This window comes from Salvelinus alpinus, chromosome 28 (assembly GCF_045679555.1).
Source record: "Salvelinus alpinus chromosome 28, SLU_Salpinus.1, whole genome shotgun sequence".
Classification (NCBI taxonomy): Eukaryota; Metazoa; Chordata; class Actinopteri; order Salmoniformes; family Salmonidae; genus Salvelinus; species Salvelinus alpinus.
In genome coordinates this window covers 5,256,530-5,281,061 of record NC_092113.1, presented here as the reverse complement: position 1 = coordinate 5,281,061, position 24,532 = coordinate 5,256,530, and the positions used below count along the sequence as shown (strand labels likewise).

Below are 24,532 nucleotides of genomic sequence, written 5' to 3'. Positions count from 1 at the left end.
ATAAGCATGTACTGATGGTGCACTCGTATAAAAAAGGAAAAGTGGTTCCCTGGTTAATGGAGGCTGTAGTAAGTGTCTGTACACTATTTCTCCTGGTTGGCTGCCTTTCTTATTCTTTGTACTTCATAGTTAATTGCATTGGCAAAAAATGGGAAACCATAGAGTAACTCCAGCCTTTCTGATTTTTGCTACACTTCCTGAGGAAATTCTGAAATATGGGGCTGGTTTGTGAGAAGTGGTCATATTGTGAATATTTATTAAATGGGTATATGTTATCGAGTGTGAATGATGTCACTCATGTTCTTTATGAGGAATCAATTTAATTTAGCATGGATTTCATTATGTTCCCGACTTCCTTTCAGTCTAGTTTTAAAAGTTAGTTTTACTGAGCTGTAAATCTTAGGACCAAAACCAATCAACATGTCTATAACCAAAAATCTAACTTTAAAAGCTTGATTGTGGTTGGAGTTCCTCTTTAATTATTATTGTCTGCATGCTGAAGGAGAATTACAATTTAATTTGTGAATGTTGTGAAAAGCAAAAGACATAGAGCATGCAGATCACAGTAAAGACGTCTCAATAAATACTGACAACCATTCGTCTTTATTGAAAATAGAATATAATTGACAATGGTGCCATGTCAAACACAAAATGTGCTTAGCAACAGACGGTAGGCTGGTGACATTACAAAAAGCTGTCACCTTTTTGTAACGATGTCTCCAAGACACTCAGCCGTGTCCTTCCTTAACAAGCATTCAGCCACCCAAATGGGCTCCGAGATCCTCTTGCGCCACATTAACTATTGCTTGTATGTCAATATTTGACCTCAGTCTCCACTATACAAATCATTATAAGCAGGGACATGAACTGAACATTTGCACAGACTATTCATGTCAAATAAGACACAGCTGAATGTCATCATTCAGTTTATATGGCACTCGCTTCTTCATTATTGCCTCATTGCTTTGTTGGATGTCAAATATACAGAGACATTATTGCGGATTCCCTATTTGCATAACACCAGCTTAAAACTTTTTCACAAAAGGAGAACGTATGATAATTATACTATACAAAGTATTTTGGGTTCACAGTTGTTTTGTTCACTATGCTCATTATGTGTTTTGAAACGTGTCATTTCATTGTTCTGAATATTGTGGTGAAGACTAGATGGGATACCAAATTGAAGACATAGTGTCCAACAGATTTCAAAGCCAAACTTGCAATATCTTGAAGAGACTGATTCTACAGAATGATGAAATTAGATAGCTAAAAATATTAACTATATCTTTCTCATTCTAATAGAGATACAGAAAAGACTGGTTGCTCCATGATAACTGGAACATTTGAGTAAATACATTATTTGGCATGAAGCAACATGATAAAATATAAATAGGTAAACCATACAGAAAAGTGTTTAATTTATCATTCTTGGCTCATTTGGTTTATTATGGTCTGCAGCTTCTGAGAAAAAAAACTGGACACTACCAGTCCCACAACTCGGTCAATTACCTCAACAAATGTTGCTGAAATGACGTTCAACAACCAAATATAGGGTTTCACAAACAGGGTAATGACATAAAAGTAAATCCCTTTTAGAAAACATTTTCTTCTCCTTAAAGCTGGTTGATTAAACCACAGCCGATATTTGATCGAGAAACGAACCTGGGGTGAATTGTTTGGCAGTTGGGTAGCTAAGGACTGACTGTTCAAGAGATCAAGTCCCCTTGCATAGAGAAAATTAACCCTTCCCCTCTTCTATCTCTGTCACTTTTTTAATGGCTTTTGACACAGGCAGCAAGTAGTGGTTTAGGGGTTTCCACAGGCAACACCCTCGTCAGCTCCTCTGACACTGCCTAGAACTCCTACCACAAAGAAAGTGACATCACTGGGTTCCTCAAAGACTCGCCTCCATTGAAGTGTAGCATGTCCATTTGATTTGAATTGGTGGGGAAATGGTCTTACCATTGTGGTGGTATGGTAAGACTCATGATCATGTGGGTCCAGCATTTCGACGGTGTTTGATCCTTCTTACAATCCAGACGGGATTGAGAAGTGGCACGGCGACAGGGCGTGCTGCTGTGTGGCGTTTGGACCCTTATCGTCAATGGATGTGCTCTAATGTCCACCTCCAGCTCGTTTCTCTCCGGTCGTCCAGTCGATGATGATGAACGTCAGGCTCATTGACATGAAGATGAAGCCCATGGCTGTGAAACAGGCAGCCTGAAACCAGCCAGAGAAAGAGTTGTTGGAATTTGCCTTGAAGTCATTCATGTTGTTAAAAATCTCCACCCAAACCCGGGTTTAGGATGTTTTTACTGGCACCCATTGTGATACCACCCACCCACTCCAAACTGTAGCGAAAGGGTCATGCTATATGGTGCCAAAACCTGGGGATTGTGTGGGGAGTTTTAACAAACGTGTCTAGACAATGGAAGGAAAATGTATGAATGATATGAAGACCTACTGTGATCTTTGGTCTTGACTTCATTGGTTCTTGTTCAGTGGGAACAATGCGGATGTAGAATAATCCTGGGAGAATGAAGATCAGGCTAGGTGCAGTGGTGGCCCCTGGACAGATAAAGGAGACAATGAGTTGTTCCACTGGTAAGTACTCTTGTATGAGGCATTTGTAATATATAATGTCAATATGAAGGTCTTCCTTCCCATAGTGTTAATAAGGATGATGATGATGAAACATGGTACAGTGTGTCTGGTTGGTTTGTGAGTATGGAGAGAATGAGCATCGGAGGCTGGACGGCAAGAACTGTAGTAGTCTATATTCATGAATATATAAGTCTCACCAATGATGCCAAAGATGTCTCGGATGTTGGGCACAAGGATGACGAGTACGTTGACCACGAAGAGGAGACACAGGGCGATGGTGATGTGACGTGCCCAGTGGAAGGGTTTCGCTGGGAACAGGAGCTGGAGAATGGCTCTGCGAATCTGGAAACCATACACAACAGAGAAGACTCAGAGGAGTGTCTAGGGTGAAACTTGAAACATGGCTGTCAAGTTATGAGGTATGTGTAAAGTCAATCTAAATGAACAGAATGTAGAATGTACAATCTGGCATCAGCTATTCTGTGTGACACAATAGGTTAACATTTAGAGTGAAATGGATAAAAAAGTAACTGCCAAAATAAAGGAAACAACTGAGTAAATGAAGGATACAAATTATATTAAAAGCAGGTGCTTTCACACATAGGAGCATAGGGAGAGAGAGTGTGTGTGTGTGTGTGTGTGTGTGTGTGTGTGTGTGTGTGTGTGTGTGTGTGTGTGTGTGTGTGTGTGTGTGTGTGTGTGTGTGTGTGTGTGTGTGTGTGTGTGTGTGTGTGTGTGTGTGTGTGTGTGTGTGTGTGTGAGTCACCAGATCTCAATCCAATTGAACACTAATGGAAGATTCTGGAGCGGCGCCTGAGACAGCGTTTTCCACCACCATCAACAAAACACCAAATTATGGAATTTCTCATGCAATAGAGTTCCAGACAGTTGTTGAATCTATGTCAAGGCGCATTGAAGCTGTTCTGCTCGTGGTGGCCCAACAACCTACTAAGACAATGTATGTTGGTGTTTCCTTTATTTTGGCAGTTACCTGTACATCAAGGCTATGTCGGTTTTTAAATGCAAACAATGTTTGAAATGAAAACCACTTGAAGTGTCTTTAGAAATACAGTAATTTGAGTATGTAATTAGAGCTTATGAGAGGAGGCTCTTACAGGGAAGAGAACCACAGGGACAGTAAGGGTGACTGCCACCAGTACGGCCACACGCACACACAGGATAAGTGTGTCCAGAGGGTCCACTTTGCTGTAGGTGTGCAGGAGCTCAGATTCTGTGTTCACTACATAAACATATATACGCAAACACGCATACACACACGCACGCACACAAACACGCATGCACACATGCACACACACAAATTGAGTATCATTTGAAATACTAAAATCATTCTTTTTTTCTGTAGATTGTATACAACTTAAGCCCTCTTGAAGCCCTGGTCTTACCGTAGAAGGTGAGGTAACCAAAAATGGCGGTGAGGAGGTACATGACGAACATGCCCATGATGGACACATTAGCAATACCCTGCATACGCCTCTTGGTGGCACTTTGGTGGAAAAGAAAGCAGTTTTTTTTTCAATTAATGAGGTAGAGTAATGATATTACATTTATTACATAAAAAATGACCCTTGATTTAATCAAAAGCCAAAAGGTGTAGGTACATGCGTATGTATTGTACTGCAAATGAGTATCAGTAAAGAAAGATAAAGGCTGTCATCCCAGCATGCTATGGTGTTTATGAAGGGAGCTAATTGGGAGTTTTATCGACTTACTTTTTCAGTTCAGTGTAGATGGGAAGCACCTCGGGGTGACAAACAAAGGCGAACGCTAAGATGGGGATGGTATACGCCGTCTGAAAACCATATAAAGGTTAACTAAAATTAGAGGCGTCGCATGAGGAGTGTTTGAGGAAACTCACAAGACTGTGTGGATAATTGTGCCACACTGGCTCTGCCTCAAAACACATGGACAAGCACTTGTCCGGGCAGCAGGGTTGAGGAGAAATGGATTACCAAAAAACAGTAACTGTAATCCGTTACGTTACCAGCAAGAATATTATAATCCGATTACAGATACTTTTGAAAAACTAGATGATAACTTCCAGGATTACTTTTAAATTCAGAAAGGATGTTTGTGGGGAAAAAACTTTGACACTTCTGTTTTCTCAATGAGAGAATGCCAAGAGTGTGCAAAGCTGTCATCAAGGCAAAGGGTGGCTAATTTGAAGAATCTCAAATATAAAATATATTTTGTTTGCTTAACATTTTTTGGTTACTACATGATTCCAAATGTGTTATTTCATAGTTTTGATGTCTTCACTATTATTCTACAATGTAGAAAATAGTAAAAATAAAGAAAATCCCTTCAATGAGTAGATGTGTCTAAACTTTTGACTGGTACTGTATATACAGTGAGGGAAAAAAGTATTTGATCCCCTGCTGATTTTGTACGTTTGCCCACTGACAAAGAAATGATCAGTCTATAATTTTAATGGTAGGTTTATTTGAACAGTGAGAGACAGAATATCAACAAAAAAATCCAGAAAAACGCATGTCAAAAATGTTATGAATTGATTTGCATTTTAATGAGGGAAATAAGTATTTGACCCCTCTGCAAAACATGACTTAGTACTTGGTGGCAAAACCCTTGTTGGCAATCACAGAGGTCAGACGTTTCTTGTAGTTGGCCACCAGGTTTGCACACATCTCAGGAGGGATTTTGTCCCACTCCTCTTTGCAGATCTTCTTCAAGTCATTAAGGTTTCGAGGCTGACGTTTGGCAACTCGAACCTTCAGCTCCCTCCACAGATTTTCTATGGGATTAAGGTCTGGAGACTGGCTAGGCCACTCCAGGACCTTAATGTGCTTCTTCTTGAGCCACTCCTTTGTTGCCTTGGCCGTGTGTTTTGGGTCATTGTCATGCTGGAATACCCATCCACGACCCATTTTCAATACCCTGGCTGAGGGAAGGAGGTTTTCACCCAAGATTTGACGGTACATGGCCCCGTCCATCGTCCCTTTGATGCGGTGAAGTTGTCCTGTCCCTTTAGCAGAAAAACACCCGCAAAGCATAATGTTTCCACCTCCATGTTTGACGGTGGGGATGGTTTCTTGGGGTCATAGGCAGCATTCCTCCTCCTCCAAACACGGCAAGTTGGGTTGATGCCAAAGAACTCCATTTTGGTCTCATCTGACCACAACACGTTCACCCAGTTGTCCTCTGAATCATTCAGATGTTCATTGGCAAACTTCAGACGGGCATGTATATGTGCTTTCTTGAGCAGGGGGACCTTGCGGGCGCTGCAGGATTTCAGTCCTTCACGGCATAGTGTGTTACCAATTGTTTTCTTGATGACTATGGTCCCAGCTGCCTTGAGATCATTGACAAGATCCTCCTGTGTAGTTCTGGGCTGATTCCTCACCGTTCTCATGATCATTGCAACTCCACGAGGTGAGATCTTGCATGGAGCCCCAGGCTGAGGGAGATTGACAGTTCTTTTGTGTTTCTTCCATTTGCGAATAATCACAGAAACTGTTGTCACCTTCTCACCAAGCTGCTTGGCGATGGTCTTGTAGCCCATTCCAGCCTTGTGTAGGTCTACAATCTTGTCCCTGACATCCTTGGAAAGCTCTTTGGTCTTGGCCATGGTGGAGAGTTTGGAATCTGATTGATTGATTGCTTCTGTGGACAGGTATCTTTTATACAGGTAAGAAACTGAGATTAGGAGCACTCCCTTTAAGAGTGTGCTCCTAATCTCCGTTCGTTACCTGTATGAAAGACACCTGGGAGCCAGAAATCTTTTTGATTGAGAAGGGGTCAAATACTTATTTCCCTCATTAAAATGCAAATCAATTTATAACATTTTTGACATGCATTTTTCTGGATATTTTTGTTGTTATTCTGTCTCTCACTGTTCAAATAAACCTACCATTAAAATTATAGACTGATAATTTCTTTGTCAGTGGGCAAACGTACAAAATCAGCAGGGGATCAAATACTTTTTTCCCTCACTGTATATATCCATTGATTGTTGAAGAATATAACTTATAAATGCGAGTTTAGTTCAACTGTCACACTCCATGAGAACCTAAAATATAAGCTTGTATTACTCCAATGTTTGTAAACATTGTAAATGTAAACAAACACTGTATAGCCTCATAACATGGTTAAAACAATATTTTTTATATCATGGATGGTCAGTCCTTGCATCCATAGCTCTGTCTATTAATCTGAGAGTGGTTACATTTCTCCAGGCCCATCCCTCAGCTTTTTACCAAAACAGAGGCGGGGCGACCGTTTTGTTATTGTTTCATCTGTGGATTTGTCATTTAAACAGCTGCATATGATCAAGATATCAAATTGTCACCAACAAAAAGGTCAACAATAGGCCTATAGCAAATGCAGCATATGGCATTCATTTTTCACATGTAATTAGCACTTTTCAGTAGTGCTCAAAGCATGCCATTCCAGCATTTATTTTTCAACTCGAAATCAATGAGCCCAATCAGTCCTCCATGACAACAAAATCATAAACAACAGAGTGGGGCTGGCTAATAAGTCCTTAGTTTTGGGGTCATGCTTGCATAAAATCAGTTGGCTAATCTATATTTCCGAGTCCTATTCTTGCAGATCAAGGGGTATAACATTTATTGGAATGACAGGAATTCTGATAGACTTTGGTTTTTAATGTAAATACATAATATTATTGTATTATATGTAGTAGAAAGCGATGGGTTAGAAGAAGCCTACATAATCAACCCATAAAGTAAAATTGAACATCCATATATGGCCAGCTATGTAAACTTTGAGATTGATTTATCCTGCAATAAATATAATTTAATTGGTAACATACATTTTTGTCTTCTTCTAAAGGGGAAAGTAATCTAAAAGTAACTGAATGTAATCAGATTACGTTACTGAGTTTGGGTAATCCAAAAGTTAAATTACTGATTACAATTTTGGACAGGTAACAAGTAACTGTAATGGATTACATTTAGAAAGTAACCTACCCAGCCCTGCCCGGCAGTAACATGATATCATGTCATTATAATATTGAATGACCTCTGCTCCAACTGCAAATAGCTCCTAACCTTATGTGGTCTTAACACAGTAAGAACCTAAGAGCAGAGGTGATGTGGAATAAACACAAACAATTATATTTGAACTGATATTTGTGTAGCAGTGCCGTAAACACTTAATTTCCTAACCTCCTGGTTGATGGTGAACATTCTGCCTTCGCACTGTCCCTCTTCCACGGTGGTGTTGATGATTGTTGTGTGATTTCTGCCATATGGCACCAGGGGACAGGGGATGTTGAACTTCTTGTATATGACCTTTGAGATAGAGAAAGAGATAGAGGGAGAAAGAAAGAAAGAAAGAAAGAAGCTGAGCTGTCAGAGTTAGCGGAACAGCTTGACCCTCTATCACTGACAACCATGATGACATACTGTATCTCTGGTTAATTTGTGAATTCCTGTCCCAAGCCTCATTCCTCCTTCGGTTAATTGATCAAGTTCAACGATAGAATTTATTACATTATTAATGTACCTTTCTGCAGCATTTTTAAAAGTATCTTGTTAATGCCCAGAACTGCATCAGCAACATGCACAATAGTATAATCTAGGATTGTGCTCAATTATTCAAGCAACCTTGAATTGTAAGGTTCTGTATTTATTTTCTTAGTCAACCTTGTGTTCTGTTTCGTTGTGTTCTTGAACGTAGCCCTGCTTCTTTGTGTTCTTCAACATAGCCCTGTCTTTCATTTTTGTTAATTGATTTCACCTGTGTTAGTTACTCACCTGGGCTCATCAGCTCCTTATTTAGTTCAGTTCATTCTGTTTGTGCCTTTGTGAGGTATTGTTAATTTTGACTCTACTAAGCCTTTTCCTAGCTCATTTGTGAGAACCAGTTATAGCCTTCTGTCCTAGTTTTGATTCACCTACCTGTGTATGACCATTGCCTGCCTGTGTATGACCATGATTCCTGTATTCTGCGAAGGGGAAATAAACACCTACCGCGCTCTTCGTGTGAATCTACACCTTTTTCTCCCTGAGTATTCATTACATGAATAGTATCAACAATTGTTGAGGTATAGATTTTACATTTGACAATATCTAAATAATTATTGGGATGAATATGGTTCATTTATAATGTTGCCCCCCTTTTTCCTTGTATGTCAACATAATTAGATAATTACCTATTTCAGAAGGTTAACTTAGATGTAGGATCTCAATTTGCAATGCAGGAAATGTAAAACTTGACGTTTAAAAAGGCTAATGACATTTGTAATTTCCACTTTGAAATTTCAGACTACATTTTCCCTTATGAAAAATGTATCAACTCCCACAAAAACAGTCATTCACTATAATCCACATAATACTTCAAATTTCCTGTTGGTGCAGTATTTTCCTGCAGTAGCAAACTGGCTCAAATTAAGATCCTACACCTGTATCCATGTTAGCAAATTTCCCCAACAAGGCCTGGCTGGCAGTGAGTATAGGAAACAGGAGCTCACATGAAATGTCATGCGAGGTAGAGTGGCACAAGATAAAAATATCTCCTCATAAATTATCAAGGGCACATTAGAATCACAGTCGTTAGTCATGTCCTATGATAAGCTCTGAACACTATGAACACATCTAGCACATTAACAAGGGTAAAGAATCACTAAAACAGACAATCACCAGGAGAGATTTAATTTCCCAAAATGGTGAAAAGCATATGCAGTATTAGTTTAACATTGAAATGTATGATTGTTGGTATAATATATAGAGTAATATAATAATACAACATAGACATCTGTCATCAGATGTCATCAAAAAGTCACTCACCGAGGAAAGGAAGAAGACCATGCAGGTTAGGGAGAAGCCACTGGTGTAGCCCAAATACCCTGCAAGATGCAGTCAAGGATTGTTACTACAACAAAAACAACAACCATCCCACAGCCCAGCTGACAATATTTGGTTTCCAGAACACGTCTGCTCCTGACCTAAAATAGGTCCTAAACAGATACACATCCAAATGTTTTGTTTTATGAATATATGAATCAAGAGGTGCTGATTGAATGATTGACAGACATAGAGGTCATTAGCGGCCATTATGAAAGGTCGAAGTTCATGATGAGATCAGTCACATACCCAATTGTCTCATCAGGGCAAGTGGAAGGATGACGCACACACTGACGATGATGATGAGGTAATTCCCGTTCAGGAACCACTCTCTAGTTTAAAACATAAAAATAAAAAAACACAGCCAGACACAAAAGTTAGTTACTTCTAGTTTCATTAAGGCATGCAATGTAGACTATGTAGAAAACATACTGTTTAGGGGCAATTGATTTAATCTAAGGGAGAAATAGATTGGCTTTTACTAACCTCTCACCATTACCAATAACAGGGGAGGTTTGCATTTTTTGGGGGGGGATAATATTTATGCCTCTGTAACTTTCTCACTCATCATTATTCACGATTCATTCAAGATTATCCGTAATAGAGCCTCCCGGGTGGCGCAGTGGTCTAGAGCACTGCATCGCAGTGCTATGCTGCGCCACCAGAGTCTGGGTTCGCGCCCAGGCTCTGTCGCAGCCGGCCGCGACCGGGAGGTCCGTGGGGCGACGCACAATTGGCTTAGCGTCGTCCGGGTTAGGGAGGGTTTGGCCGGTAGGGATATCCTTGTCTCATCGCGCTCCAGCGACTCCTGTGGCGGGCCGGGCGCAGTGCGCGCTAACCGAGGGGGCGGGTGCACGGTGTTTCCTCCGACACATTGGTGCGGCTGGCTTCCGGGTTGGAGGCGCGCTGTGTTAAGAAGCAGTGCGGCTAGGTTGGGTTGTGCTTCGGAGGACGCATGACTTTCGACCTTCGTCTCTCCCGAGCCCGTACGGGAGTTGTAGCGATGAGACAAGATAGTAATTACTAGCGATTGGATACCACAAAAATTGGGGAGAAAAGGGGATAAAATTTATAAAAAAAAAAAATAAATAAATAAAAAAAGATTATCCGTAATCATGGTAGCATCCACATTAATGTAGAAGTGTTCAGAAACATATTACATTCTTATTTACAATAAAAGTGACTCCAAAATGACACAATACATTATTTACCATTAATTTCTATTGGGCACAACATAATCTGAAACACAACCAAAATAATACACGATTGATGTAGTTATTGTGTGCTAGGAATATGGGATCAAATGCTAAACTTTTGACTACTTTAATTCCAGTACACATATAAGTGACTTTGTCCAAATACTTATGACACCTTCAGACTAGATAAATAAAGTGCTTTCATTTCTAAACAGTAAAACAGATATGTATGAAAATACCCTCAAATAAAAAGGTGACATTCTGTACTGTCACCTCATTTGAAACATTTGATCTCAATATTTACTATATCATTGCGCTGCCGAACAGGAGAAATTTAGAGGAACAACCCCCATTACGTTTCTTTCTAGAAGTCCAGTCAGCCCAAGAGGCAGCCGCAAAGTGGAAAGAGCTGGACGTCAAGATGGTCTTTGAAAGTTCTGGACGGGAAGAGTTCCAAAACACAATGTCGAAATGTTTCCAAACAGGTACTTCACTGTTTTACAACCTTCATTGAAACCTGTGGATATGTTTGGGATATGGTATGGAGTACGCAAGTACAAAGTGCACGTGCGCGAAACAACAAGTGGGCATTTGATAACAATCCGTAACTCAATCTCCCTAGGCCCATACAAGAGGAAGATCTCCTGCCCTGGACAGGCCCCTCATTGTTACATCTGCCAGGGGCTAGACCATCAGGACAAGGAATGCCCAGAGGTGAAGTGTTGGAGATGTGGAGATCTTAGACACAAATCCAGGGTATGTGAGTCTACAAGCAAGTGCACCCTGTGTGTAAAAGAGGGCCATGACTTCTTCAAGTGTCCCCAGTCTTATGCCTACAAAGTGAAGGTTGGTCCACAATCCAGCCCAGAGGAAGAGCCAGAAGAGGAGACAGAGACAGAGCCACCGACCCCGACAACGAGTTCCATCGCTCGACTGGTCCGAGCGCAGCTGAGAGACAGGTGCCAGTGAATGAGAGAGAAGCCGAGGGAGCTGAATCCAAGAGTGAAGGCGACCAGATCTCCGAGGAAGGTGTCGGCGAGAGTATCCAATCCTCCAAGTTCAGCCACAGAGAGAGTGAGGAACTCCTTTGAGGACGAGAGCGAGTCAGACTTCAGTACTAATTACCCGACCCCCGAAAAGAGAGAGAGAGAAGAGGACGATTCCCTTTCCCCCTGCCCCCGCCCCTCTGCTCCCTTCCCCCCAGAGCTAGTTCCCCACACCGCTCAAGCAGGTGGAGTGAAACACCGTTCACACTTCTCAATCTAAAACCAAGTTAAGAAGAAAGATGAGAAACCCAAGTGGTAGATGGAACACAGTAAAAGTACATCTGAGACACTCCATTTAGTATAATATGTTACGTTTCGTATGGTATGTATTAATTTGTGGATGTCCATCATCCATTTCGTATGATGTGTTACAAATTACAATTCGTACAATATGTTGTGAATTGCAATACGTACAATATGTTACAAATTTGCAAAATGTATGATATGTTACGAATTACTATTTGTTGTGGCTAATGTTAGCTATCCACCCCTACCAATAACCCTACTAATTTCAGTGTCTTGGATTAACATTTACTATGTTACGTCTAGTCTATGAGACCAGGCTGAGAAACCAAGTCCCCAGCAGAGGGTAAGTAAATAATCGAAAATAATTTAGAAAAACAGACTTTGTAGACAATGATGATTTGATATTGGAGTGCATCTTTAGAGGAACGAAAATAAGAGTGATAAATGTATACACAGCATCTGATGCAAATAAGATTTTTTTTTCAACATGTCAACATTTTGTTACGTTTGTGGCGGATGAATCAGAATTAGTTGGATAACATAAATAATTAAGATGTCTTATCTGCATAATATGCTTATGTGATATACTTGTTATTAGAATGTATCCCTTCGGACTCTGGTGTTGGCAGTTGCACTTTTCCCTCAGCTGGGGCTCAGTCACTTGGGGCCCAGAGAGGGGAGAGGACAGGCTTGTCTTTCACATTTATATAAATATGAACTTTATCAAACAAAACATGCATGTATGGTGTAACATGAAGTCCTATGAGTGTCATCTGATGAAGATCATCAAAGGTTAGTGATTCATTTTAGCTATATTTCTGCTTTTTGTGAAAGCTATCTTTCGCTGGAAAAATGGCTGTGCTTACTGTGGTTTGGTGTGACCTAACATAATCGTTTGTAGTGCTTTCGCTGAAAAGCATATTTGAAATCGGACACTTTGGTGGGATTAACAACAAGATTACCTTACAATGGTATAAAACACATGTATGTCTGAGGAATTTTTGAATTTGGCGCCCTGCACTTTCACTGGCTGTTGTCATATCAATCCCGTTAGCGGGATTGCAGCCATATGAAGTTTTAAGTATAACTCTGACTGGTGTGTGAAGTTTGTCTCTCTCCTCATTTTGTAATACAGAAATTAACCACCACACGTTACAGCCTTATTCTAAAATTGATTAAATTGTGTTTTTCCCCTCATCAATCTACACACAATACCCTATAATGACAATGCAAAAACATGTTTTTAGAAATGTTAGCAAATTTATAAAAACAAATAATCTGAAATATTACATTTACATAAGTATTCAGACCCTTTACTCAGTACTTTGTTGAAGCACCTTTGGCAGCGACTAGAGCCTTGAGTCTTCTTGGGTATGACGCTACAAGCTTGGCACACCTATATTTTGGGAGTTTCTCCCATTCTTCTCTGCAGATCCCCTCAAGCTCTGTCAGGTTGGATGGGGAGTGTCGCTGCACAGCTATTTTCAGGTCTCTCCAGAGATGTTAGATCGGGTTCAAGTCCGGGCTCTGGCTGGGCCACTCAAGGACATTCAGAGAATGTCCCGAAACCACTTCTGCATTGTCTTGGCTGTGTGCTTAGGGTCGTTGTCCTGCTGGAAGGTGAACCTTCGCCCCAGTTTGAGGTCCTGAGCGCTCTGGAGCAGGTTTTCATCAAGAATCTCTCTGTACTTTGCTCCGTTCATCTTTCCCTCAATCCTGACAAGTCTCCTAGTCACTGCCGCTGAAAAACATCCCCACAGCATGACGCTGCCACCACCATGCTTCACCGTAGGGATGGTTATGCCCACACATTTTCTATAGGATTGAGGTCAGGGCTTTGTGATGGCCACTCCAATACCTTGACTTTGTTGTCCTTAAGCCATTTTGCCACAAGTTTGGAAGTATGCTAGGTGTCATTGTCCATTTGGAAGACCCATTCACTCCTGCAGCAAAGCACCCCCACAACATGATGCTGCCACCCCCGTGCTTCACAGCTGGGATGGTGTTCTTCGGCTTGCAAGCATCCCCCTTTTTCCTCCAAACATAACGATGGTCATTATGTCCAAACAGTTATATTTTTGTTTCATCAGACCAGAGGACATTTCTCCAAAAAGTACAATCTTTGTCCCATGTGCAGTTGCAAACTGTAGTCTGGCTTTTTATGGCGGTTTTGGAGCAGAGGCTTCTTCCTTGCTGAGCGGCCTGTCAGGTTATGTCGATATAGGACTTGTTTTACTGTGGATATAGATGCTTTTGTACCTGTTTCCTCCAGCATCTTCACAAGGTCCTTTGCTGTTGTTCTGGGATTGACTTGCACTTTTCACACCAAAGTACGTTCATCTCTAGGAGACAGAACGTGTCTCCTTCCTGAGTGGTATGACGGCTGTGTGGTCCCATGTTGTTTATACTTGCGTACTATTGTTTGTACAGACAAACGTGGTACCTTCATGCGTTTGGAAATTGCTCCCAAGGATGAACCAGACTTGTGGAGGTCTACACATTTTTTTCTGCGGTCTTGGCTGATTTCTTTTTGCTTGACATCATGGGAAAATCAAGAGGCAGGTACAGGTACACCTCCAACAGGTACACCTCCAATTGACTCAAATTATGTCAATTAGCCTATCAAAAGCTTCTAAAGCCATGACATAATTTTCAGGAATTTTCCAAGCTTTTTAAAGGCACAGTCAACTTAGTGTATGTAAACTTCTGACCCACTAGAATTGTGATACAGCGAATTATAAGTGAAATAATCTGTCAGTAAACAATTGTTGGAAAAATGACTTGTGTCATGCACAAAGTAGATGTCCTAACCGACTTTCCAAAACTATAGTTGGTTAACAAGAAATTTGTGGAGTATTTGAAAAACTTGTTTTAATGACTCCAACCTAAGTGTATGTAAACTTCCGACTTCAGCTGTATCTCATAATAATGACTTACTATCTCATAATAATGACGTACTATCTCATTATTATGACTTACATATCTCATAATTATGACTTTCTATCACATAACTCGTAGTCAGATAAAAAAATGTGGGTGGCGGGAATGGGCTTCCATGCAGATAGAAAATAATGTTTTAAAAAATCTACTCTGCGCGCAAATGTCAGAAAATGTCAGAGATCCTGCCTGGTTGATTTCAGTACGACGTTTACCAGTGCGTGCTGTAGTAAAGTGGAATTGTTTTGTCATGACGAAGAAAATATAACACCTTTTAGTGAAATACTACAAAACTAAAGAAATATGGAATCTGATGAGAATTATGACGTAGGCCTATGTATAAATCCCAAGTCCGTCTTCAATATTCACATGGATGACATTACTAAAGAAGGATGGTGGACAATATTATGCATTGACATTACTAAACAAATATTGTGGACAATAATTGTGGACAATGCATTGTGAAAAGTACAATTTGGAAGACAAGATGCCTATAAGTTTATAAAACCATTTTTTTGCTCAAACACTATTTATATTTATTATTTTACAAATAAAAATGTAATAAAAGAATAAGAAATATGATGGACTCCAAAAAACTTCCATGGATACTATTTAATCTGTAAATCATGTTATGTAATTGTGAACTCAAATACATTGATGTGAAAGTTTATTTGTATTTGTGTGAATTATTTATGATTATAAACTGGGTGGTTCAAGCCCTGAATGCTGATTGTCTGACAGCCGTGGTATATCAGACTGTATACCACGGGTGTGAAGTCGGTCCCTCTCCTTGTTCGGGTGGTGTTCGGCGGTCGATGTCACCGACCTTCTAGCCATCATTGATCCATTTTTCATTTCCATTGGTTTTGTCTTGTCTTCCTACACACCTGGTTCCAATCCCATTCATTACATGTTGTGTATTTAACCCTCTGTTTCCCCTCATGTCCTTGTTAAAGTTTGTTTTGTTTGTTTGTGATGTGCTATTTAGTGTTGGTGTGATTCGGGTTTTGTACCCACTTTGTTATTTTGTAAATTTTGGTTGTTTTGGAGTTTTGTCAGCATTTATTAAACAACTCCGTTTATACCAAGTTCGTTCTCCTGCACCTGACTTCCCTGCCACCAACACGCACCCCTTACAACGGGTATGACAAAACATTTATTTTACTGCTCTAATTATGTTGGTAACCCGTTTATAATAGCAATAAGGCACCTCGGGGGTTTGCAGTATATGGCCAATGGGTCGTGCCTAAGAACAGCCCTTAGCCGTGGTATATTGGCCATATACCACACGGGCCTTATTGCTTAATTGTAAAATGTGAAAAACTTTAATAAAGATTATTTTTAAACAAAAAAAGAAATGTGCTGCTCCACTTACCCAGTGTTCGATGACAAGCCCAGGAAGGCTTGAATGACCAGAGGCAACTCATACTTCACAATGAAGAGGTAACTGGACATTGCTGGAGGGGATTAAACATATTTCAGAGTTGTTAACTTCTATTTTCAAAAGAAAACAGACATACAAAGCCCATTTACCTGTGTTTAAAACACAAACATTGGAGGAAAAAGTTCTGTCCTGAACCACTTAAACTTTTATGAGCCATGAAATCCATGAGTGTCGCGAAGCCATGAGTGCATTTGTATGTGTCACTGTGGTTATTTTCAAAACAGATACTATGTGTTAGTGGAAGTACTGTACATGGATATACACTCAGTGGCCAGTTTATTAGGTACACCACCCGTTCACACATGATTCGCTCCTACAGACATTTTCTATTAAGGTATCTTTACTTTTACTCAAGTATGACAATTAGGTACTTTTTCCACCACTGGACGACAATACCACGTTCCACTCCTATCAGCTAAAAACAAGAAGAAGCGGTTCCAGTGGGGCGCACGATCACCAACACTGGACAATTAAGGAGTGGAAAAACATTGCCTGATCCGACGAATGAGACCATGGCCCCCCTGGCCACTTACCGCCGATGTTGTGAAAGGTTATAATGACTCCCGCTGCTATTTTTCCTGGTTGTCCAAAAGCACGGAAACCCAGCTGTTCATACGCACGAATACCTGAAGCAACAAAAGAGACATTAGTCTGTGAAAGAGTAGAAATGGAACAGAATCTATCTGTCATGTCATAAGAATACACTTTTATCTAAAGCAACGTACAACAGATAGTGCATACATTTCAGTATATGTGACCCCAGCAGGAAATCAAACCCACAACTACTAATTTACAGACAGCTTGGTTCATATAGTGGATCCCTACTACAGTTTTCTCTATAAAAAAGCTATGTATTTCTGTGAAGGGGTAAAACAACAGGTTTTTCAATGGTCCAGATGTGAAGGGAAAGTTTGTTCACAGAAAGTTTACTTTTCTCATTTTGTAATGATACACTCTATGATTCAGCTACTAATTTGTCTTTGATTCCATGGGCTGGTCCTTAGTGACACATACTCACCCACAACTCCAGCACTCTTAAGCAGAAGGTGAACCGAGTAGCTGGACAGACAGGCGATACATATCAACAGGATTCTGCGAAGCACAAACAACTGACTTAGACATTTTGGAATGGTAAACAACATAATTGATTTCATGTGGTTTCATCCAATGTTAAAATAATGAGTAGCCGACCTCTTCACAGATTAATCAAACAGTTTACTACGAAGTAAACACTGGAAGAAGAAACTGGCCTCCTGTGATAGCAACTTGATAACGACAATGCTCAAATTATTTATTCATAAGCATTCAAAAAAAAATTGACTCCTGCCTGAACCTGACATGAATGTGAGCAACCCAAAGTGCAAAGCATGCTTGGGAGCCATATATGTGGTTTGCCCACACGCAAGCTGTGATTCATCTGCCAACTCTAAGCTATATTTAACTCCTGAAATTTGATTTCGAAGTTGCATGTGTCTCAAATCTCACCATTAAAATGACATATGGACACACCAACACACACCACTCTTCTCCACTGTTCTTTTAACCATTCAAAGACCATAAATGTGAAATATTATATTGACTATTTTTAATTACATTTTTGTCAGCTTTCCACTGTACTGTTTTGGTAACATTGTTGCAACGCATTATGCAGTAACAGTGTGTATCAAACCATATTGGGAGTAGCTGCATCTGTGACCTTTTGACAAAAAGAAACACGAGATAAATAATCCTTCCCCCCAAATCTTGACCTGGCAAGTTAATATTTAACTTGGTGGGGGTGTGTGTGTGTACTAATTCCCCACTGGGCACACACTGGTTGAATCAACGTTGTTTCCACGTCATTTCAACAACTTACGTTCAACCAACGTGGATAAATCGTTGAATTGACGTCTTTGCCCAGTGGGTTGTCTGTTGTCACTTCAGGGAATCACATAGGGACACGGCACACATGAGTGTGCTGCTGTACTCACATAAAGAGAACGATGCCTGTGTTTGACATGGCGTATGACAATCCCAGAATTCCACTTCCCATGATGGCGTTACTGAGGTTAAAGACGGACATTCCGAAAGAGGTTTTTCCCTCAAACTGCCAAGGATACAAATACATGAATGTCAGTTGTTATAACTCCTCATAATGACATTTCATGACATGACATCTCAGCATAAAAACGATGACTGTCGGCTCCAGACCTGTGGCCATAGTTCGTCATACTCACATCTGTAAACTGGGGCTTCTTGGTCCCATCACTCTTATGTGGTAACATCTCCTCTTCCTCTTCTGCCTGCGGGATGCTATTATGTCAATCAAACCAAGGAAATAGAAAACACTGAGGTTAAACAACACTCAGTTTTATCAATGTCATAAATCAGCCAAGCATCATTATAATCAATTGGGTGCTTGAAAATGCTGTCCATGAAAGAGTGCTGTATCCATTTAAATGTTTAAAATGCATAAATGTAAAAACGGTGAAATGTAAAAACTAGTATTTCCGAAAAGCACGTTTTCACAGGCATTTTTCCAGGTATAGATAATATACACTCAGTGGCCAGTTTATTAGGTACACTCATTTAGTACCGGGTCGGACCCCCCTTTGTCTCCTGAACAATCTGAATCCTTCGGGGCATGGAAACTTTGCTCAATTGATATCAAGGGACCTAACGTGTGCCAGAAAACATTCTCCACACCATTACACCACCACCACCAGCCTATACCGTTGAAACCAGACAGGATGGAGCCATGGACTCGTGCAGCTTAAGCTAAATCCTGACTTTATCAGGATGACACAACAGGAAACGGGATTCATAGGACCAGGCAATGTTTTTCCACTCCTCAATTGTCCAGTGTTGGTGACCGTGTGCCCACTGGACCCACTTCTTCTTGTTTTTATCTGATAGGAGTAGAACCCGGTGTGGTCGTCTGCTACAATAGCCCATTCGTGACAAGGACCGAGGAGTTGTGCGTTCCGAGATGTCATTCTGCACACCGCTGTTGTACTACGTCGTTATTTGCCTGTTTGTGGCCCACCTGTTAGCTTGCATGATTCTCCCCCAACCTCTCATCAACGAGCTGTTTCCGCCCACAGGACTGCCGCTGACTGGATATTTTTTGTTTGTCGCACCATTCTTGGTAAACCCTAGACACTTTCATGCATGAAAAGCCCAGGAGGCCAGCTGTTTCTGAGATACTGGAACCGGTGCGCCTGGCACCGACAATCATACCACGCTCAATGTCGCGTAGGTCACTTGTTTTACCCATTCTAATGTTCAATCGAACAGTAACTGAATGCCTTGATGCATGTCTGCCTGCTTTATATAGCAAGCCATGGCCATGTGACTTACTCTCTGTAGGAGCGAACCATTTTCATGAATGGGTGGTGTACCTAATAAACTGGCCAATGAGTGTAATTATAGGGTGGTAATAGTCTTCTTTGTCAGAAAACAAACAGAAATACACAAAAAAATACTATCATGCACACAACTGGGGGAAAGATATTATCATGCATGCCAGGTAGCAATATGTGCAGTCAAAGAGGACACATACCCATCTTCGAAAGGGACAAAGCCATGGTGGAGGCCATTTGATAGCTTTTGGAGTTCCATATTGTTTTAGCTGATACAAAGACGGGTGGGTGTGACTGATGGTTCTTTACTGGCTAGAGTTCCAATCTGAAACAAAGCAAAGAGGATTGACCTTAGATAAATGAGCAAGTTATCGTTTGCATGTCATTCAAGATGATAGACAAAAAAATGTATAGTCAGGTTTGACCTTCAATGAAAACGGTTTGGGGAATTTGCACGTCGCAAAGCCTAGACTCTTGGGCTGGGCTCTCCAACCCTGTTCCTGGAGAGCTACCCTTGAGTAGGTTTTCACTCCAACCCCAGTTGTAACTATTCTGATACAGCTTATCAACCAGCTAATTAGGGTTGGAGCGAAAACCTACAGGACGGTAGCTCTCCAGGAAAAGGGTTGGAGAGCCCTGCTCTAGGGTAACTGTGGGAGTTGTCAAGGTGTCTGCTGTCACTATGGGACCACATGTCTGCTTCCCACCAGTGGAATCTATAGCACCACTCTCTCCTTGCATGTGTCATTTCATTTGACAGCTCAGGTTGCAATGCCAGTAATGAGACGTCTGACTACTTTTGAAATCCTTCCAATAGAATTCCTTTCAATAGAAGAGGCTAACAAACGTAATAACAGTATCCATTACCAACACCTGGAAGCACTGTGTTGTCATCACAGACTTTGTTGTGAACACAGACTCTATTGTGAACACAGACTTTGTTGTTCACTGTTATTTTTCTAGATTTTATTTATCCAGAGTGCCATTCGTCTCTTTTTTAATCGATTTGGATTTCACTCTTGTCCCTCTCCACTGCAGGGCTACCATAGGGTAAGATACCAGCACTATGCTAACTGAGGTGCCAGCTGTGATTTGATGTCAGTACAGACGAAATTGGCAAACAATAAATATTGCAATTTGCTGAACAAATAGTGTCATACGAGGCTGCTTACATATCGCCTTCTGATACATTGACAAAATAAGGCATGTGGCCCTTTATCAAGCCTAGTGAGTTGTGTTGGCTCACAGCTTAGGCAATGTTGTATATTATATTTTTATAGCTAGGCTACCTTTGTTCTCAGTGTGCTGTATTTACAGACAATAGTCTTTTCATTCAGAAACATACGGTCTTACTAGCCAAAGAAAACGAAACTTTAAAAATGTAGTCCTATGATTAACTCATAACTAATGTTGTTTGCTACCCCCACACAACATTTCTGTCTATTGTATTATGGCATGAAAGTAAAACCTAAATATCTTGGATAGTGCTTTTGAAAGTAAGCTTTTCTGTTTGACCTTTACCATAGAAAACATTACTGCTTCTTACAAACTGTGTTGCGCTGCTGAATCCAATGACCCTAGGGAGGTGTGTTTTATAACACAAGTGATGTGGGACGTTGGAATTCACATTTATATGCACGCCAGAATTTTTCCTAACCCCTGAGATGGATACGTGGCTCACTGGCTCCCAAGTTGCAGTTTGGAGCAAGTCCAGGTTTTTACCAGCTGCAACTCCCCACCAGTTGCTGGAGATCTCAGCCTTGTAACCTATCATGTCAAACGCGATTTTGATAATGGTTCGACTCACTCTGACATCACATGATGCATCACATGCTTTTCAAAGGTGATTCAGGTAGCGGGCACCCTACATACCCTAATATATTGGATGATCCCTCAGAATGTGCCTTCTGATGATGACCCATACTAAGTGTACAGTACTTTGATATGGGTAAATTGTACCTAAATTCTACCCTTTGGGCCAACTCTAGTTTCTATATCAATAATACCCAACAGCATTTAGAAAAGCCACATGTAAAATCACACCAGTTCAGTGGAAAGAAATCTACCAAACATAAATTCTGGTAGTGTTCAGCTCCCATTGGTTCCTGCAGATTAGAGTACAGTAGGTGTTGGTCTGCTGTTCCTACAGCCATTTCACCAACATTCCTTTCTCTGTCTCTCTTCCTTTTCACATTTCGACATTTCTACGTTACGTGTGGGATTTTTCTCCTTGCTAAATCTCTCCCTACTCCCTATATCTATTCCAATACATTAAGAGCCCCTGGAAATACGTTTCTTACGTAACCCAAATGCTTTTTTTATGACAGGCACCTTGTTGTGAGTGAACGGGAACTGTCGGGCAAGCCCATACTTGCATTGTGTTTTTGGAATCAAACTCCAGAATATGCCTTTCTGCTCGGTTCTCACTTCGCACCAACACAAAATGTCTCTGTTGAAATCAACACCCAACGACCACAACTACAAACAAACACACACATACATGCACTGGTGACCCATTCACACACATGCACACACACCTAGACACGCAAGCGCGCAGACACACCATCTATTTTTGTATGCGTTATTTACATCGCAAGGCTCTTTCGTTGAAATGTAGTCTTTTTCTGATGTTTATGTTGGATATTTTAGGAAGCCATAGTGGTCGGCAACCAATACAGCCAGGAAGTCCTCTCTGAGTGAAGAAAGATGTCTGGTAATGTAAATCAATTGTGTGATGTCAGGTAAAAAATGCAATGGTCTAAAATTAGAGTGGTATGGAAACCATCTATCATTTCCGATAAAATGGCTGTTTTAAGATTTCGCTAAAAAAGAAAACTAGATAGATTTCTGATCTTATGTATTATTATTATTGACTGACCTATCAGAAAACCTATAGCCTAATCTGTAATGGGAAGAAAAAGTCCTGTGTAACCTGTTGAATCGTGCATTCGGCCAACAGAGGACCCACAAATAAGTGCCACCATGTGACGCTAGTTTGGAAAGGTGGATAGACATTGCCTTTCTAAAACTTAGAGACAATAAGAGGGCTCTTTGTACAAATTAAAAACCTTGAGGGACATATTCATATGTTGACTATGTCTTGTGTGAATGAGAATCTATCTAGATAGCTCTGTCGCTTTTGATTCATCCAATTGTGATGGTGGTAACTTCCCTCTGTTACTGTATCTAGTATTAAACTATTTATATGATACTGTACCAAGGCTGAGTTTCTGAGTGAGTGAGGGAAACAAATGTGCCTGTAAATAGGGAAAGTATATTGCAGCAGAGTGCAGCACATAAAACACCCTCTGATCCCCCTTTTCTGTGCAATAAAGCAGTGTATACATTACATATTATGTAATAACCTTAATATAATTTATTGCTTTCCATTGGCCGATTGAGAGGTTTTTATGCTTTAGCAATAGTCCTGGAGTTAGGTGTAGTTGTATACTTGACATCGAGGCTAGTGGATAAGAAAATTGACTGGGTAAATAAACTATGTATGAGATTCTGTCATGAGATTCTATTTGAGGAAGAGCTATAAATTAAGGTCTCCAATGGTACAGTAGGATCAACTGATTTTTGTATTTATAGACAAAGAGGAAAAGGGGGTTTTGTGCTCAAACAACTATATTCGAAGGCACTCCATTAGACACTATTGTCCAATAGACACTCTCTCCATTATAACAATAGAGTTTATTATAGATCCATTGTTAAAAACATACTGTGACGTTTCGGTCAAGGGGGTTTTGCATTTACAGACAAAGATCCAAGATACTGTTGTGTTGGGTTGTATGATTCACATTACAAAACAGTCAAATGCTATTCTGAGCAATTTCTTGAATACAGTGTCAGTCACACAAAGAAAGAGACAGTGGCCACTGAATTCACTGTCAGTTGGTGTCCTTACTCTCATGAGCTCACTCGACCTATCACACAGTGTCTGTCTGTAACCTTTCCAAATGGGCATATTCAGACCAGTCTTCCAACAAGTCATTTGACACCCACCTACTCAATCCATATTGGTAGAAATAAAAGGGCTTTTAAAAGCTTCAAAAGCTGACAACCAAAAACAGTCAAAAATCCACACATGAAACTGGTCAGGAAAACATTCCCAATCATGAATAATGAAAAAAAGACTTTAGTGCTTCAATATGTTGTGGAAGTCAAGAAAATCAAGTAGTTCAACTGATAATGACAAATTCCACAAACACTACCTCACAACAAACCTCACTGATGTGGATCAGTGAAATTCCCATAGTATTTAACCCTTCTTGTAAAGTACTTCATATGACCCACACGTGGCATGGCAATACATAGAGAAGAAAAAAAGGACTGGGTTCTCTTACCTTCTAATGCAGAACATGTATAGTTTCAATGAAGACAGAGAGATAGTGAAGGGTGTCCTGAGAAAAATATATGTTTTCTTGACCAAGGTGTTGTTTTTCTCAGTTGTAATTGGCCTGAGTTTAGAGACAAGAAGAAAGAACAGAGAGTGTCTGCTTAGGGGAAAGGGAGACGATTTGGGTGGGAGCACATGTATAGGAAAAAGCACTAAAAGGGAGGGCCTTTCAAAATGATGGTCTCAAGTTTCTTGTGATGTCACACATGGCCACTCCCATCTCTGCTGTCAAAAACAGGCATGCAGGGGCATATTCTCACAACAACTCTGGTGAATTGCTCCATTGGGATTCCATCACATTTGGAAGAGGCATTGACTTTTCTTATCAGAAGACTGTATTCTCACATGCCCTCTCCTCCCAAAAATTGCAATATTAGAAATAAATATGGTGAGGTGATCAATCTCAGGTTGCATAAGAGTCTGGCTCAGTGGAATGAGTTCAGCCCCCCATGAGAAATACACTGGAAGGGA

At 40.5% G+C, this 24,532-nt stretch overlaps 1 protein-coding gene across 1 annotated transcript; it reads right to left on the bottom strand.

Annotated features, from left to right (window-relative positions):
- Positions 1–584: 584 nt before the first annotated feature.
- LOC139557007 (sodium-coupled neutral amino acid transporter 3-like) lies at positions 585–24,172 on the bottom strand. The gene is made up of 16 exons (XM_071371265.1): positions 24,009–24,172; positions 19,860–19,984; positions 18,535–18,610; positions 18,289–18,404; positions 17,337–17,410; positions 16,852–16,944; positions 16,250–16,331; positions 9,699–9,781; positions 9,393–9,451; positions 7,770–7,895; positions 4,335–4,414; positions 4,008–4,108; positions 3,720–3,844; positions 2,802–2,946; positions 2,465–2,568; positions 585–2,220 (listed from the first exon to the last, which is right to left on the bottom strand). The coding sequence occupies exons 2-16, from the start codon at positions 19,916–19,918 to the stop codon at positions 2,116–2,118; spliced, it is 1,428 nt and encodes a 475-aa protein (XP_071227366.1). The 5' UTR covers positions 19,919–19,984; positions 24,009–24,172; the 3' UTR covers positions 585–2,115.
- Positions 24,173–24,532: the final 360 nt, after the last annotated feature.

Coding starts and splice junctions, on each gene's coding strand:
- LOC139557007 (XM_071371265.1), bottom strand. CDS start 19,918: ATGGAACTCCAAAAGCTATCAAATGGCCTCCACCATGGCTTTGTCCCT. Junction 9,782..16,249: donor GGCTTGTCATCGAACACTGG/GTAAGTGGAGCA, acceptor GTTTTAAACTAG/AGAGTGGTTCCTGAACGGGA. Junction 2,221..2,464: donor AGTCAAGACCAAAGATCACA/GTAGGTCTTCAT, acceptor GGCTGGTTTCAG/GCTGCCTGTTTCACAGCCAT.